Source organism: Fukomys damarensis, unplaced genomic scaffold (assembly GCF_012274545.1).
Source record: "Fukomys damarensis isolate Sample0158 unplaced genomic scaffold, DMR_v1.0_HiC HiC_scaffold_25, whole genome shotgun sequence".
Taxonomy (NCBI): Eukaryota; Metazoa; Chordata; class Mammalia; order Rodentia; family Bathyergidae; genus Fukomys; species Fukomys damarensis.
The window spans coordinates 19339646-19356781 of NW_022900937.1; the positions used below are offsets into that span (position 1 = coordinate 19339646).

The 17136-nt window shown below is 54.0% G+C and overlaps 1 protein-coding gene across 1 annotated transcript in view; it reads right to left on the minus strand.

Annotated features, from left to right (window-relative positions):
• Positions 1 to 17136, minus strand: part of Itga11 (integrin subunit alpha 11) — a 95370-nt gene that overhangs the window by 31437 nt on the left and 46797 nt on the right. The window contains exons 3-7 of the mRNA XM_010643305.2: positions 10611 to 10711; positions 7928 to 8019; positions 5771 to 5885; positions 3005 to 3132; positions 2102 to 2250 (exon numbers count right to left, since the gene is read on the minus strand). Coding sequence (XP_010641607.1) covers positions 2102 to 2250; positions 3005 to 3132; positions 5771 to 5885; positions 7928 to 8019; positions 10611 to 10711 — 585 coding nt within the window. The remainder of the gene's footprint in view (positions 1 to 2101; positions 2251 to 3004; positions 3133 to 5770; positions 5886 to 7927; positions 8020 to 10610; positions 10712 to 17136) is intronic.

Sequence of the window (17136 nt, forward strand, 5' to 3'; positions counted from 1 at the left end):
ACCCTCTGGTTTTAGCACAAGCTGTGGCCTGAGGGCTGCAGAGCTCACTTAGCAGCTTTTGGACATCAGCCTGATCCAGGTTCCAGACACTTTCGTCATCTCCTTGAGGGGTCAGGCCCAGCAACAAGGCTCCACACAGAAAGACAAACGGCAGCAGAACAGATTTTATGGAGCGAAGAAAAATTTCAGCACCGTTTTTCTCAAGAGCAGGACAGTACGAATGTCTACACATCTGTAACAGCATGAAGATCAGCAGAATAGCCCGATTTTCAGATGGGCTTTTGTGCTGGATAAAGGGACTTGGCTTTGTTCCTTTGCACATGAGGTTATAAATTCCTTGAGAGTAGTGAGAGCTTTGTGTTCATAGCAGGTTCCATCAAGTGAGAAACCACGGTGAGCCCGGATGTCCAGCACATCACTGTATCACATCTGCCCTGCTGAGCACCTGCCTGGCTCCCACTTGTCTCAGGGGAACCCTGAGCTCCCTGGGTACCTCCCTCTCCAGCCCCTACTGAGTTAGGATCAGGTTCACAGTCCTTAGAGCTCCTCTGTTAGGCTGCGCTGCTAAGGCCGAGGCCAAGGTAGGTTACCATCTTTGTAACCAGCCATCCAAGCCCATGGCCTGGATCTTTGCCTGTTAGTAGGTACACGGGGGGCGGGGGAGGGAGGAATACTCATTATGAATAACAAAATAAGAGAGAAAAGTTTTCACTTTGAATGGCACCAGGAGAGCTGGGAGTAGTGGCACAAGCCTGTAATCCCAGCACTCTGGGAGGCTGAGGCAGGAGAATCAAAAGTTCAAGGCCAGATTGGGAAAGTTAGTGACTTAACAAGAAGGCCCTCGGTTTAAACCTCAGTAAAAAAAAAAAAAAAAAAGAGGAAGGCGATTTTAGGATGTGAACTTGAGAGGCTGGAAGGTCAGGATTTCAAACTTCACTTGCAACCCCAGTGGTGCTCTCAAGTCAGGAATGGTTTAAACCACCTGGTGAGTCACACAAGTAGAATTGACTGGAGGTTGGTGGGCTGCAAAATGAAACCAAAATAGAAGGTTTCATCCCGGTGAGTCAGTTAGCTTCCCACTGGGAAACTGACCAGATTCCTTCATCCCTCAGCCACTTCCCAAGGGCTGGCCGGGGTCTCAGGTCAACAGCAGAATGGCCCATTCCTCTGTGGCCCAGTAACAGAGCCATCTTCCCAGAAAGGAGCAAGCGCTCCCTTGGGAAAAGCTCAAGGGAGTTTTATCAGCAAACAGAAAAACACTAATTGAGCAGTGACTTAATCATAAAAAGTTGTGGGGTTGGAACTATCTTCATTTTCTGACCACATGAAATCGTGCTACAGCTACATTGCTCTTACATCCTGGGATTTTAACACATCAACTGACCCTAAATGAGGCGGGACGACAAGGTAATGGTGCCGTGGATCTATAGAAGAACTTGTATGCATGAAGTTTAGATATTTAAAATGTAAATGCCTTTGGCATAGTTGACTATTTCTTCCACAGAGAGGTTCTGCCCTTGAGCGACCTACACTTTTAAAGTGCATCTGTGGCACATGTTTTCCCAAGTGGCTGTAAATAACAGCTTCCCAACTCTGCAAGGTGACCTTGTTCTGCCATCAAAAGGCACAAGTTGTCTCCCCCCTGAACCTGTCTTGGCCTTCGTAACTTGCTCCCCCAGTAGGGTTGGCTGAAGTCACACACTGGGACTTCTGGGCTAGGGCACAGGCAGCCTCCCAGGTCCTGCCAGGGTCTCTGGGGTGCTTGCTCTTCACCTTCAGGTGTCACATGAGTGAGACAAGCCACAGGGCCATGCATGGTGCTCAGGTGTGTGGGCCCACGGGGTACCCGCCCTGTATCCATCGGAAGCAGGTCACACGCCACCTTGGATGTCCAGCCCAGTGGAGCGTGCAAGTGACACCAGCCCCAGGCGACCCTGACTGATGCCACAGGAGAGGACCCAAGAGAAGCCTGATTAGCTGGGCCCCATCAACCCCTAGAACTTTGAGGAATAAAACATGGTTTTAAGACACTAAATTTTGTGTAGTTTGTTATGCACCTATAGGTAACTAAAACAGTATTTGGGATCTGTTTTTTTTTTACCGAGCAAATTCAATGCCAAATGCTGTTCGGGTCTCTGTTCCTCCTCTCTGCTCTATATGGCTGGCAGCTTCTACCACATCCTTGACAGATTTGTAGTCATTGAGGTGAAATTCATGGACTGCGTCTTCCCCGTACTGGACAACTCCAACCTGCAAGGCAGAGGAGAGAAGGGAAGAGAGTATCCCTGTTCCTGAAACTCAGACCTCTGCCGGTGACAGTTCAGCAGTAAGGAGTCGTCTTTCCCAAGAAGTAACTAGAGCCCAAGGAAGAAGGTTCTGGAAAGTTTTGGAATAAACAGTGGCTCTGTGAGATGAGGGTGTGCATACTGAGAAAGGAGACTTTGAGATTTAGGGAAAAGCCCCATAGATTATGTGCCTTGTTGAGAAAAGCATGGAAATCTAAAATACGAGAATCAGGGTGGGAGAAAGGTCTTGGTGAAGAGGTCCTTCCATCCTCAAGGTCGGTAGAATAATGACAATATAAATAGCTTTCTAATAAACCAAAACCCCTTAATGACCCGTGGTAGGGATCCAACAATGAAATGTTACTGTTGTGAGGGCCTATGGAGTTCCTTAGGGACAAGTGCCCTTCAAATATTGGGTGGTCACTTCCGACACCCTAAAAGATGGCCTTCTAGAGGGGAACCTCATCTTTTCATGAGACACCCCTCTCCCTTTTCAGTAGCTCTACTTGTTAAAAGTCATTTCTTACAGTGACTGGACACTCGAAGTGACTAAACCGTGAGATGAGTCCTCCCCAAACGGTCCCCTGATGCGCCCACCAAGGATGGGGGCCTTGGGGCCTCACCATCTCACCTACGCCCCCTTAATGCATGCAGAGATGCCTCCCAACACCTCGAGACAGCCAAGGCCCGTGCTTGGAGGGGCAGTGCCGACTGCTCACCTGGATCTGCCCTGGGCCAATGTAAAACTTCTTCAGGATGTTGATGAGGAAATGCTGGACCTCCACCCAGGGGTAGATGCTGTTGGAGCCGTCCAGGACAATGACGATGTCCATGTAGGTCTGGCACCCTGCGAAGGGCGGACGTGGTCATGGCCGTCCAAGGAGCCAGGGTCGGCCAGTCTCTGACTTTCAGGGTGACTTCCAAAGAGTGACGACAGGAGGAGGACGGCGTGTATGGCTCCCTGGCTGGAAGCCATCCCTAGCTGGACATTTATTGAGGCAACACAAGGAGTTGGGAGCCCCTGGCTGTGTCCCACTGCTCTGCGGACTGTTTGAACAAAGCTCACCAAAGTCTGTACACCTCTGCTCTGGATCAGGGTCTGACCCCGCTGAAGGGTCCCTGCCCAGCTCAGGCCCTCACTGTCACTTCCTTCACTCACAGCCCGAATGGATGGATTTCATTTTTGAGGACAGAGGTAGGGTATCCGGCCAGGAATGTGGATTTGGCATTAGACCGAACAACTCCTGGCCTTACAACTTCCTGGCTACGTGACCTGGGGGAGTCACTTAATGTCCCAACCCCAGTTTTCTCTGCTGTCGAAGAGGCACCGTGATGAGTCAGGCAGTTAGAAGAACACAGTTCTATAGGGCTAGGCACAAAGCAAGCGCCCAATACATCTCAGCTGATGCTACTTTTTCATTTTTTTTAAGCAAAGCCCCAAGTTCAAAGGGCTGTGACATCACACGAGCATGCCCTGGGCCTTTATCTCTCTACAAATGTAAGGCTTTCTTTATGTTCTTGTAATATTAATATCAAATTAAAAGGAGTCATAAAAACCAAGGAAAATAAATAAAACACAGGCGTCTTAACAAATGTAAAAAAGAAAAACCTCTTAAAATCGAAGCAATCTTTGCCAATAGCTGGGCTGTGCTGGATCAGCCCACACACTTCATAGCTGGACATCTGCTTATTTTTACTGGCGAATTTTCACGCCATTGAGAAGTCTACCTTACATCAATGCTCTGTGTCTTTTCAATACCGACTGCTCTTGTCCTTGACCTGTGAAGACCCAAGTTGCCATGCTTTCATATTTTCAACCACTTTTATTGTTAGAATGAATTTGTTATCACTGATTTCTCCCTTATAACTTTAATTATTTAGTTTTGAAGTTTCAATTAAATATAAAAGATACCTCGGGAAGAAGGTGCCTTTGGATCTGTGCTGCCTTAAACATAGCCGAGTATGAAGAGTCCTCAAACAACTAAGAATGGAAATTGCATTTGACCCAGCTATTCCTCTTCCAGGAGTCTTCCCGAGAGAGTGGAAGATATCACATTACAGTGACACACGTGTACCCATGTTGATAGCAGCGCAATGTGTAATAGCTATTTTGGAAGTGGACTCTACGCCCATCAGTACACGAACAGAGAAAATGTGCCATTTACACACAGTGGGGTACTTCTCCATCAAGAAGAAAGAAAAATTCGGACTCATTTTTAGGAAAATGGGTGCACCTGGAGGCCACACTGTTCAGTGAAATAGGTCAGACAAACAAGCTTAAATATTACACGGTTTCTCTTATATGAGAAACCCAAAATATAAACAAAGCATAAAATAAAAGATAGATAACAGAAAACAGGGAGGAGATAGATCCTTTGCAAATGGGCAGGGGACCAAGAGAGCGTGAGGGAAGAGGGAGGAGAGGAAGGGTAAGAAGATGACAAAAAAATTACAATGTGTTATATACAGGCACCAACTTTCCAGGATGAACGTAATCATCATGTACTGCAAATGCGTACTCAGAAAAATAAAAATGGAAAAAACAAACAAACAAACCAACCCATGGCTGAACCCTCCCTTGTGGAAAACACACACACACACTCACACTCCAGCACCTATCTCACACCTCCTAGATCAGAGCCTCTAGGGGCCGCCCTGGAGCCTGTGTGTGCTAAGCGGCCAGGGCAGGGCTGCTGGTCAGCCAGGTCTGGAGGCCTCCGCTGTAGACGCCTAGGGATGCTGACACGGTCACGTCTCAGGCTGGAGCGGCCGGCACTTCTTCCGAGTCCAGACATGATGATCCCTAGAGGACCTCCCGGGTGCCCCGACCCTGGGCTCTGCTGCCTCACCAGCTGTGAGGACCCACCTCCTTCCAGACCCTGCTGGCCTGGTGCTTCCTCCCCTTTCTCCTGCAAGCTCCGCCTCCCTCCACTGACTGGGCCATTGTTTGCTGAGAGGCTGTGGGCAGCCAGAGGTGCTAATCCCTCAAAACATCCGTAGCTGCCTGGGTGAGGGTGTCCAGCCCAGAGGAAACGGTGAGGCTCAGGGCCAAGAAGTCTGGGTTTTCCCGAGCCAAGGCCTGACACTAAGTCCCCAGGTTTTCTTGTGGGTGGTGGTAGTGGGGGCTGTGTTCCATTAGCTACAGGGCAAGCTGGGCTGAGCTCCCTGAGGCCCAGGAGCACTGAGTTGGGATAAGGATTATTAAGTCCACTTCTTTTCTTGGCCCTCCACCCTACAGGGATACTGCTTTGCACAACTTCAAGGAGCACCATTCACACTGTAGTCTAAGTGAGTGACTCAGAATGGAGCCCAGTATAGTTTTCCTGCTGTACATGGTGGCCTGGCAACTGCTCCCATGCTTGGGGGATTTGTGCTGAGCCCCTCTGATGCCAGGGCAGTCCTGATAGCCTTAGCCCATCTGAGGGAGGCCGGCCCTCTCTGGACTTCCTTGCCTAGCCCAGGTCTGCAGGTCTGAAGCCACTTACTCTGGAGGGCTGGGGCCACAGTCTTGGAGAACCGGAAGTTGGCGTTGACTCGGGAGCACATCCCCGTGGTGTAGTAGGAGCTGCCGCACTCGTGAGACCAGAGCGGGCTGCAGGCCTGTGAAGCACAGTGCAGTCAGAGGGTGGGGCTCTTGGAGGATCAGGACCGGTGGCCCCAGGCCCAGCCCCCGCCTGTGGGACCAAGGCAGACTCTGAGTGCTGGGGACCCAGGGGCCAGAGGGTCCCTGTCCGGTCTGCGTCTCTCTTGCAGTGGGCAATGGTTCCTTGGTCTCGGGTGCCACGGGGACAATGGGTCTTGGAATCAGCCTTCCTTACAGGGTCTGGGACAGCCCTCGGGGGTCACTCTAACTCTGCTGTACATGGGGGTCACCTGGAGGTCATTACCGGGCAGACTTCCGGGGCTCCAGTGACATGCGGCCATGCCACCGAGCTCGCTCGCGTCCTCAGGCCCTCCTTGAAGGACCGGGTGTCAGGTTTCTCTCCAAGGCAGAGGTGTTGAAAGCAAAAGCCCGGCTCCTCCTGTCCTGCCTGTCCTGCCAACAGGACCCCTGGGCTGCTGTCAGTGCCTGTGGTTTCGGGAAGTCACTGTTCTACCCCCAAACCTTTCCTTAATTAGCTTTCTGGTTCAAAAGCTGTACATTAAAGAGGCTGTTTTATCTGTGCATCTTGCTGAACTGCTGTGAAATATTTTTGGAAGCACGGAGGGAATAAAGAACGGCAGGATGGATGGAAAGGTGACGGGCGGTGGATGACGGATGGATGATGACCATCGATGGGTGACGGGCGGACTCAGGACGGGGTGAATGGGAGGATGAGTGAGTGGATCGCCATGCAGACGGATGTGTAGATGGATAAATGGGCGGAAGATGACGGTGAATGGGCGGATGCTGAGTGGGGGCTAAACTGACGGATGAACGGACAGACGGGTTCAGGAAGGGGAGGTGGAAGAGAGGACCAAGTGGGAAGACGGCTGGGTGCAGGGGCAGATAGGCAGGGGACGAACGGATGGATGGCAGATGGACGGGGTGGATGACCGGCGAATGAATGAGGTAACAAACAGCTGCTATTTCTAAGCAGAGCCCTACCCTGTGCGGCCCCAGGGGCCCCTCTCAAACCCTCATGCCACCTGTGAAGTAGGCGAAATTAGGTTGGCAGGACTCTGGCTCAGAGGGTGGAGGGCATGGAGACCGAGCCCTGGAGGGTGTGTGTGGGCAGGGCCAGGGTCCTGCTCTGTCCCTGCTTGGGATGGCAAAGGGCAGTGGCTTGCACCTGCATCTCAGGACCTTCCCTGGTGGGGCCACCAGGTTCTTCAGGCCCGTGAAGTGAGCCGTCACAGGGTCCCGGCATCGAGGGCGCCATGCCCCGGACACCGCATCTGCCAGCAGGGACAGACTCGTGGACCAGAGTGGAGATCGGCTCCAGCCCTCCCACCTGAGGGCAAGAGGCTCTCTTCTTGTTCTTCGCTGTAGTGGGAATGGAACCCAGAACCTTCACACTGAACCTTTGTTTTTTTATTTTGAGACGGGCCCTCGCTAAATTGCTAAGTTTCTCAGGCTGGGCTCAAATTTAACAGTCCTCCTGCCTCAGCCTCCCAGAGTGCTGGGACTACAGGCGTGCGCTACCACGCCTGGCTTGGATGGTGTTTTTCACTGAGCTTCCTGGGGCAGTTTTTCTCTGAACTCTCCTTGCACCTGCTCTAGAAAGCACCGGTCCCCTTCTAAACCCTGAATGTCACCCACATTCTCACAGGCAGGGGTCGCTCCAGTGAGGTGGCCTGTCTGTCACACCCGCTCTCCCTTCCTGTGTGCAGAGCCCGCGTGTCCCCACTGGGTAGGGACAGACACCTCCAGCATTGGCGCTGCTGTCTTTCATACACATTTCTCGTTTTTTTTATCCTCTCTCCCCCCACAAGAGTGAGCGTCCCAGCTGGGCTGGAGCTCTGCGCACAGCCAGGTTCCCAGCAGAACAGATTGGTGTTTGAATGAAAGAAAGAAAGAAAGAAAGAAAGAAAGAAAGAAAGAAAGAAAGAATGTTTCTACCACTTCAGCCCAAACACTGCCTTCTCTCTCTTCCCTGCTGAGACCTGGGTGCTCTTGACAAAGAAGGGTACAAGGGAGAGCGTGGGGCCCTGGCTCTTACCAGGAAGCTGTTGTCCTTGGGGTTGGTGGCGAGGCTCAGGCCCAGGCGCATGTTGTCCTTCCGCTCAGACACATTGGATAGGGTGACCCTTCCTGGAGTGGAGAGCACAAGTCAAGCGCACCCCTCCCGCCTGCCCTCTGCCTGGGCCCTGCTGCTGCTGTTGTCCTGTGCTGCTTGGGTCCCTACAAGTCCTGCAGGTGCCCCAGGCTGCAGTTGCAGCCTTACAGGTGGCAGGAGCTGACAGACTGGGCCCAGGGAATCACAAGGGCGCACAGGCAGCCTGCAGCCCAGCCTTCCGCCTCCTGCTCCATCTTTTCCTCCACCAGCCATTGGACTGGACCCCAGCACCGCCTTGGATCACCCCGACACGGCACTCACTAATTGGGGCCCCCTCTGTGACTGTTTCTATACTTCCCTCACACCAGCCTCCCCTTCAGTACTCAGAACCGGGTCTTTTGTATTTTTTTGGTGGTGGTTGTATTGGGGACTGAACCCAGGGCCTTTGCACTGAGCTAAATCCCCTTTTGAGATAAGGTCTTGCTGACTTGCTAAGGTTAAACTCGAACTTGCGATCCTCCTGTCTCAGCCTCCCAGAGTGCTAGGATTACAGATGTAGGCCACCACGCCCAGCTCCTACTCTTCCTGGGCCCCACTAGGGCCTTCAAAACAACTGGCAAGTGTGCCTGAGGGATTCTTTATCACAGGCAACTTGACAAAGAGTCTTCCACAGGGACAAGGCCCTGCCTGGGAACGGAGCCAGTACGGCAGCTGGCTGGGGTGGGGAGGGGGCTGTCACCGTGGCAGTTTCTGGGATCATTCTTTCAGATCACCAAAAGGAAGAAAAGGAGTGAGAATTTGCCAGGAGCGTGTGCGTGTGTGTGTGCGTGCACGCATGTGTGCATGCAGGTGTGTCCATCCATGTGTGTAAGCCCAGAGAGGCTGGACCACGGACGCCCCAACCTGCAGTAGGGGGACCCCTGTGAATTCCCTGTTGGGGCTCAGGGGTCTTGACCTCAAGTAGTTTGCATTCTACTGTGTGCATTCATGGACCTGTGATGTGGCGGCCCTGGGGGCAGGCGCAGGGTGGGGCATCAGCATAGGAGAGCAGCCCAGGGCCGTCTCCAGCAAGGCTCCTTTGGAAGAACAGTCCAGCCCCTCGGGCTAAGGGAGGCTCCCTTCTCGGTGCTTCTATCGGACAGGCTGGATGGAGGATGAGGGGCAGCCTGCATTTTGGAGGTGCTGAGTCACCTCCCCAACCCCTGCCCTCCCTCAAACCCAGCTCCATCCGGGGGTGGGAAGGAAGCCGTAAGCGCAGACTCTCATACCGAGGTGCCAATGCCTGACACCCACTTAGCTGTCCCTGGAGCAAGGACAGAGCTGCTGCCCAGCCCTGGGGAGGCTGTAGGAGAACCCAGGCCTCGGCTTTCCCAGCCTTGGCTTCCCATTTGATGATTTTCCTCCATCCCAACTCACTTTGCTTCCCACTGCCTCCTGGGCCTGTGCCCCAGCTTAGAAATGCTTTCCAGAGCTTTACGTCTCCCTGTCTCTATGGAAATGGGGCTCACACTGGAAGCTAGGGCAACAGAGGAAATTAAATGTTTGTTTCCATGTCCATGCCCCTCCCAAATCCATGTCCCTCCGGTGACCTGAGCCCTGGGTGCAGTGCCTGCCGCCCATACTCCTACCCCAACCACAGCACCCTTCTCCACTTATTTTTTTTTTAACAGCCTTGGCTTCTTGCTCCCTCTGTATCTGCATGACTACAGTGCTTAGGGACAGAGAGACCTCATCACTTCACATGTAAGTCAAGGCCCAGAGAGAGGGTGTGTGCAATCCAGGCACACACAACAAACAGACCAGGTAGCGGGGCAGGGATGGCAGGGTCTGGAGCCTCCCGCTAGGCCCCTACTCTGCATGGTCCACTCAGTGAAGCTGGGACCCCACTGCACTGGGCTCTGAACTCGCCTCCCTGGGGGCACAGATGCAGATACAGATAGTGGAGCTCCAGGCTAGCGTGACTGAGGGCTGGCACCCTGGGTGGCTGCGTCCTCGGGGCTCTTGCGACTCCAGCCTGTGCAACCTCCTGCTTGTCTTTTCAGCCTCCACCATCTCCTCCTGGGTCTGCTGCTCTGCCCATCCCCACCTCCCCAGGGAGCCCCACTGATACTCTGGGCCAGAGCGACCTTGAACTCACTACGGAGCCCAGGCTGGCCACAGACTTGCTGAGACCTTCCCGCCTCAGCCTTCTGAGTGCTGGGGTGACAGGCATGCACCACCACACCTGGAAGTCCCTTGACTGTTAGGCAGCTGAACCTCAAGTGCAGTGGGACCCAGTGAATGAAAATAACTTAAACGCTCTTAGTCCAGCACCTGGCACATGGCGAGCACTGTTTATAATGCAAGGATGTTCGCTATTGTTTTGATTTCCCAATCAGAAAGAAGGCAGGAGGTGATTTTTCTCTCCAAATTAATGAGGGGAAAGGGATGAGTTGGGGACACTGGAGCCCTAGCTATGCAAGCTATGCAACTATAGGAAGTTGCTCCCTCTCTGCCCTCAGCGTCCTCATCTATAAAATAGGGGATGACATCAGCTGGGTCACCTAGTGGGGCAGCGAGGAGGCGTCAGGGGACCGCACATGGACGTGCACAGGGCCCGCTCTGTACCGGACCGGCGGCCACTTACCCAGGTTGAGCTTGGTGCAGTTGCCCTGGGTCACAGGACACTTGTAGATGTCACCTGTCTTCTGGTGGCCGTTGGTTTCCAGTGGGGCCCCCACAACCAACCTGTGGAGGAAGAGAGGACAGCACAGTCGCCGGGGGCACACTCCTTCCTGGCAGAGGACAGGAAGATAGAGCAGCAACCCCAGGACGGGGGTGCACCCTTGCCTACGCGTGCAAACAAGGGTCCGTCAAAATGTACAGTGAGCGTTTAAATGAAAAACGATTACAGTAAAAGACACATCACCGTTCATTCCCCTTGAAATGCTGCTCCTCGAGGCAAACACATCCCTCTGTTCTCAGCACTTTCTGAAGCAGCTCTGGAAGTCTGTTCTGTGAGTGTCTTTATAAAGTGCAGTAAAAATACCATGAATGCTGCCTCCAAGCGCCACCCAACGGAAAGGGAGGCTGGTAAAAGCATCGCAGTGAGTGCTCCTCCACCTCATTCGCCAGGGCTGGCACCGTGTGACCTCTGGCTCCTCCCCAAAGGCAAAAGGGCCACCAAAGGTCAGCGTTTCAGTGGGTTCAGGACATGCAGGCAGCCATGACAGCATCTAAAGACAGTTATGCAAGAGGACTCCAGAGCCGCTGCAGGAAGCGGCAGCCATGATGGGATGCGTGTTCCAAGCGAGGAGAGGGCTTTGATGCTGATTATGGCAAAGCTGACTTTTACTATAACAGATAGATGTTAGATGGATAGAGATTTACCACATTTTTCTAGGACACCTCCTTGCTAGCCTGGTTCTTTTCCTTCTGCCAGGCTGAGCCTTACTGGCTTCCTGAGAGGAAAAACCTACGACCCCTTGGGCTGTGGCTTCGGCTCAGCTCCTGTGAGACCAGGGAGGGTTCGCCCCAGCCTTGAGTCTCTGGGAACACCCGCTGAACTCGCCAACCCCCCTCCTCCACAAGTGTTTCCAGGCGGGGACAGCACCCTTAGGGGTGGCCTGAGCATAGCCTGGGGAGGCTGCAGGAGCCTGGCCTGGCCTCACCTGAGGTGCACCCTCCTGTGCCCATTGTCAGCGGTGTGGCACTCGCACCTGGAGCCCTCAGGGCCTTGGGTGCCCCTCTCACTTTCGGCTTAGGCCCAAGAGCTAATAATACCGACTCAAGATCAAAGTCCCTGCCAGGCACGGTGGCACATACCTGTTAGCCCAGCACTCAGGAGGCTGAGGCAGGGAGATTGCCGTGAATTCGAGGCCAGCTTGGGCTACACAGTGAAACCGTGTCTCACACAAACAAAGAAACAAGCAAACAAAAATCACTGTCCCTTTTCAGGGACTCAGTGCTGCAGTGGGGGCCCACAGCTCACAGCAGACCTAGAGACATCAGATCAGAGAAGCACAGGAGACATGGGGGACCTGGAGACACAGGGACAGGCGAGGCACTTGGGAGCCCATGAAACCTGCCTTTCCAGTAGCTGCCCACTGCTGGCCACACTGCCCAAAGAAAAGCCCCCACTTGCTTCCTGACGAAAGGCAGTAGAGAGGAACCGCCTAGGACTCTGCTGGTTTCTTGAGGCCACAAGCTCCTGGTCCTGCCTGGCCCAGTTTTGCTCTGTCCCAAAGAGCCAGGTCCCAAGCAGGGGTCCACAGGGCTCTGCGTGAGCTTAAGTGTCCGTGAAATTGGGGCTGAGGTTTGTCCCCCAGGGAGCCAGATAATGACAGGTTCTAAATACGGCCTCTCATAAGCACCACTCTTTTTGGCTGGCAGGAATTAATTGGACCCATAAAATCTGTTTGTCTAGACGACGTGCTTTCTGGCTACTTAATTCTGGAAATGATTGTGTGGTCAGGACTGCTCTGTTCTTTCCAGAAAGGAGGAAGGCAGGGAAAGACGGAAAGATCTGTCAGAAAGCTGTCCTCAAGCTTGCTTCTCTGCGTGCTCTGCCTTTCAAGGTCCATTCTACATGTGACAAATCCTCCTGAGGGATGTCCCCTCCTGGGCACACTGCTGGATGTGGGGAGGGGTGCTTTCTGGACAGGGTATCTCTGTTCAGGCTGGCCTTGAACTCACCATGTAGCCCAGGCTGACCTTGGACTCATAGCAATCACCCTGCCTCAGCCTCCCAAGTGCTGGATTACAGACATGCGCCACCAGGCTCGGTTTTCCACATGTCTCCTAGAAAACACCCCCAGCCTGACACAGGCCAGCTCCTCCCAGCTCTTCCCACCTTATAGAGCAGAGCCCTGTGGGTGCAATGGCCTCCTTGGAGGGCCTCTGGCAGAGGCTGAAGTCCGTGGTTGAAAACCAGGAGCTGGGTCTTGGCTCTGCCATCATCCAGCCCCCAGCTCCTCTCCTGGTCGCCTGCTTGTCTGCCTCTCCTGCAGGCCCCGGACTCACCAGCCTCCATAATAACCGCACAGCCAGTTCCTCCCACTGAGTCTCTTGAGCAATCAGTTAACTTTGCAGATCTTGATTTTCCTGGCTGTGAAATGGGATTAAATCTTTTTACTGCCCATGTCCCAGGGCCACCGTGGAAGCCTCTTATCACTGTGTTGTGCATCTCTTTGCCAGGAAGGAAGCCTGGTCAGCCCCTTCCCCAGGTCTGAGGCTGGGCATTACGTGTGCCTGCTGGGCTTGAGGTCTGGAGCGAGTCATTTAGTATAAACTGCTGCCATGCAAGGAAAATGCTCACGTCACCATGAGGGGAGCCAGACTGCTCCTGGGGTCTGGCAGCCCCAGGCACCCCCTGTGGCCTCAGAGTTATGCAGCCATCCATGGGCTCGGGCCTGGTGGCCTCTCACCAACACCCTCAGCTGTGGGCACAGGCGGCCTGGCAAACCCCAGAGGTCCTGGCAGCCATTAGTTCCCCTAGGGGTGGGGCTCTGTGCCATGAGTCACCTCCCTACACACCCCACACGTACTTTTATATGTAAACTGTACCAGTGTACAACGTTGGATCTGCATTTTATACGTCAGCAATGCTTTTTCTCAGGTAAAAACCTAAGCAGAAGGGGAATCAGCTTATTTCTTCTCCTGAGCATGTGGCCTGGCCTGTGCTCCCTATGTCCCCCACAAGCACCCCTTAAGAAGCCACCCACATCCCGCCACTCCAAGGGAACCTGTTGCTGAGCATCCCAGATAAACCAGCGTGAAATCCTTGCTGCCCCATGCGGTCAGTGAACCCTTGACTTACGAACTCAATTCCTCTGTAAGGGCTGGTTGTAACTCAGGTTGGCCAATTGTAGGCTCAATCTTCTCTACTCAGCCTTCAGAGTCTCCTTTACACAGGCAGATCTCAGGGTCGTTAGAGAGACACTGGCCCAGGATTGTCAGTTAACCCCACATGGGAAAGGATGTTGTGCTGTTCCTTCCAGAACTCTTAAAGGATTAACACTGTATCTAAGACCGTCTGCAAGCACAAGGGGCTGGCATTTGGGTCATAACTCAAGACTTTGGTCATAAGTTAAAACTGAAATTCCTGTTATAATCCAAGGCCAGTCACAACCCGAGGGTCCACTGTAGTGTGACTTCCTTGGGCTGGAGCAGCCTTGCTCTGCGCTGCCGTGCCGGCTGGAGGCACTGTAAAGGGTCACCCACTCCCTGACACGGCCTCCTCGGGGACAGTCTGAAGAGCAGCTGTGGCCCTGAGAGCTTGGCCTTGGTCCTCAGAGAAGCCCTCAGATTCAGTGCCTGGCAGGAGTCTTGTCCATGCAGAGGTTCCGATCTGGAGCCTGTGTCCTCCTTCCCAACAGTCCTCGTGTCTGTTTGGGGCCCTGGAAAGTCTGGTTCCACTCTCAGTCCCAGGGATGGAGCACGTAGGTTAGACCAGTTTTATCTCCCAGCTACAACAGGTCACCAAGTCAGTCACCCCACTCAGAGTGACTCTCAGGACTTCTGCTTCGGATGCAGGGACCAAGCTGACCTCTTTCCTCTTATACTGTGTGGCTGTAAGTCCTGGGACTGTCGGCAGCCACTTTGTGAGGCTGAGGGGTGGCAGCTGACGCATGGAGAGCAGGAGGGATGAGCGAAGAGTCAGAAGGAAATCTAGTCCTGAAGACAGTCTGAACCCCTGGGTCCAGCTATACCTGAAGCCCACACTACTACTGGACTTTAAAGATATACTGGCAAGGACTACCTTTCTGTGTGTACATCTGGTTAAATCACATTTTTAGATATAACTAAAACACCCTAATGGTTAGTGTGTGTAAGGCAAAAAGAAGAGCATATCATTAACGACCTTTAGAAAGCTCATGAATCACCACTGTAAGAAAAACATGGCATTTAAAAACAGAGAGGGAGGAGCAGTCTTGTGTCCCCAGCTTGGGCAGAGCCACCAGCACCTTGTTTACCTAAAGGCCTAAAGCTGTCCCTAGCCTGGCCTGGGGGAGCAGACTCCCTTTTGTTTTCTGTGCATCCTACTTACAGCAGCCGCTTGGAGAGGGAGATCCCTGAACTCCAGATGCTCCCAGTTACCTGGAGACCGGAAGCCCTGGAGGGCAACTTCCTTGGGCAGCCTCGGAAGAGACATCCAGAGCCCAGGCAGGGAGGTGCTTGGGCCCAGGGTTCAGGCCAGGCAATGGCGGAGGGCACCGCCATGCGGTAGGCTGCCTCCCTGGCCATTGCTCCCCGAAGCCTGGAAGGGTGGGCAGCCCGGGGACTGGGACAGGGCTCCGGCACATGGGCGCATGTAGGCTTTGATTGGCCGTGTCTGGTGAAGCAGGTGTGAGCCCAAGGCCATGAGCACTAATGGCCGTAGGATGCTTGGGGAGGGAGGGAGGGACCCCCGGGGCAGAGCCTGCTCTGGAGGGGCCCTGAGCCAGAAGCCACCCGGGGAATGAGAAGTATGAGATGCAGACTCAGTCCCCTGCCTGCCAGCCTGCGGCCAGCTCTGCAAGGCCAGGGCTTGACTTCTCAGCAGCCAGCGATTACCGAGCGTCCATGCATTTTAATGAGTCAGGCTCAGGGCATCTTAACAGTGGTACATTTGCAGGGAGTGAGGGCAGTGGGGGCAGTGCTTGCATCTGAGCTGGGAGGTGGATGTCATGGGCCTGTGCAGAGGGCCTGGGAAGGCCCCTCGTGGGGAGAGGGCACCCTCAGCAAGGCTGGCCAGGCTGTGCCCGCGGCCCCTCACTGCTCTGTCCCTGTCCTGCCACCTGCTCCTCCTCCACACTCCTCTCTTCCCATCCACACCAGGCCCTTTGGCCCATTTCTCTCCTGGCTGATTTCCCCCTCTGAAAGGGGATCGGGCACCCAGGAGGGGGTTCCTGGGGCTGTGCTCCAGGGAACAAAGGGCAGACTATTTCTTTAGCAGGGCCTTTCTCTCCCTCTCTCCCTGGAAAATGTAATTTCCTCCAGCCGGGGTGAGTAGTGGTTAATGTGTTCAAGATGGGGCTGTGAAGTGCTGAGAACAGCAGTGGGCGGTGACTGTGGTGGGGCGCGCGCGTGTGTGTGTGTGTGTGTGTGCGCATGCGCATGTGCCCCACCCTGCCTGAGGGGAGACGCTGGCACCTGCAGGCTCTCCTGGCACAGGGGCTTGCCTTGTACTTGGTTTAGACTCCTGGCAGCCAGGAAAAGAAGGCCCTGTTTGCCAGTGCTCTCTCTGCTTCTGCAAAACCCTCATCAGAGATGGGAATCCTCAGTGTATGTTTTAATCAGATACACTCTGATGGTTAATTTTGTGTCAGCTGGACTGGGCCACAGGGTACCTTGATATCCAGTCAGACAATACTTGGATGTTTCCACGAAAGGGTTCCTGTATCAGATTAACTCTCAGATCTCTAGATTGGATATAGCAGATTGTCCTCAAGAACGTGGGTGGGCTGCATCTAATCAGCTGAAGGCCTGGTGGACTAGAAAGGTTGACCCTGCTTCCTGCCTGATTGCCTTGAACTGGGACACTGCAGTTTTCCTGCTTTCAGACTGGAACAGAAACAGGAGCTCTTCCTGGGTCTCAGGCCTGCCAGCTTCTGGACGAGAACTCTGCCAGCTGCTCTCCTGGTTGCTGGTTTGTCCGCTTCCCCTGCATGTCTTGGAACTTGCAGGCCTCCACAATCGCACAGCCAGGTCCTCCCACGGAGTCCCCCCGCTGTGGATGGTCATCTACCCTTCGGGTCTGCTTCCCTGGAAGCACGTGCCACTCATTACGTCGTAAGGGCTTTACAAACCTTGCTTCACGAGGCTGAAGTCATTTCCACAGCCATTTCTGGAACCCCCTTTGTACCAAGTCCTGGCCCAGGGTGACCTCGATGTCTCTCCAGCCTCCAGGAGGCAGTGAGCAGTTGTACTACAGCGGCGGACCCCAGGCCCCCAGCACCAGCCCTCACAGGAGCTGTCTGAATCCTGGGCCCCAATGCGAATAGCCTGGAATGGGGAAGTAGCCTGGGGCATCATCTGTTTCCTTGGCCCTTGGGGGCTGCTGCAGGGCCCAGTTTGGGAAGCTGGGGTGCTTACATGGGGAGGCAAAGCCAATCCACGCCACCAAATCCACCCTCTCCCTGCATCTTCTGTGGCTCCCTAGTGCCTCCCTTCCACTCACTCCTGCCCATTTC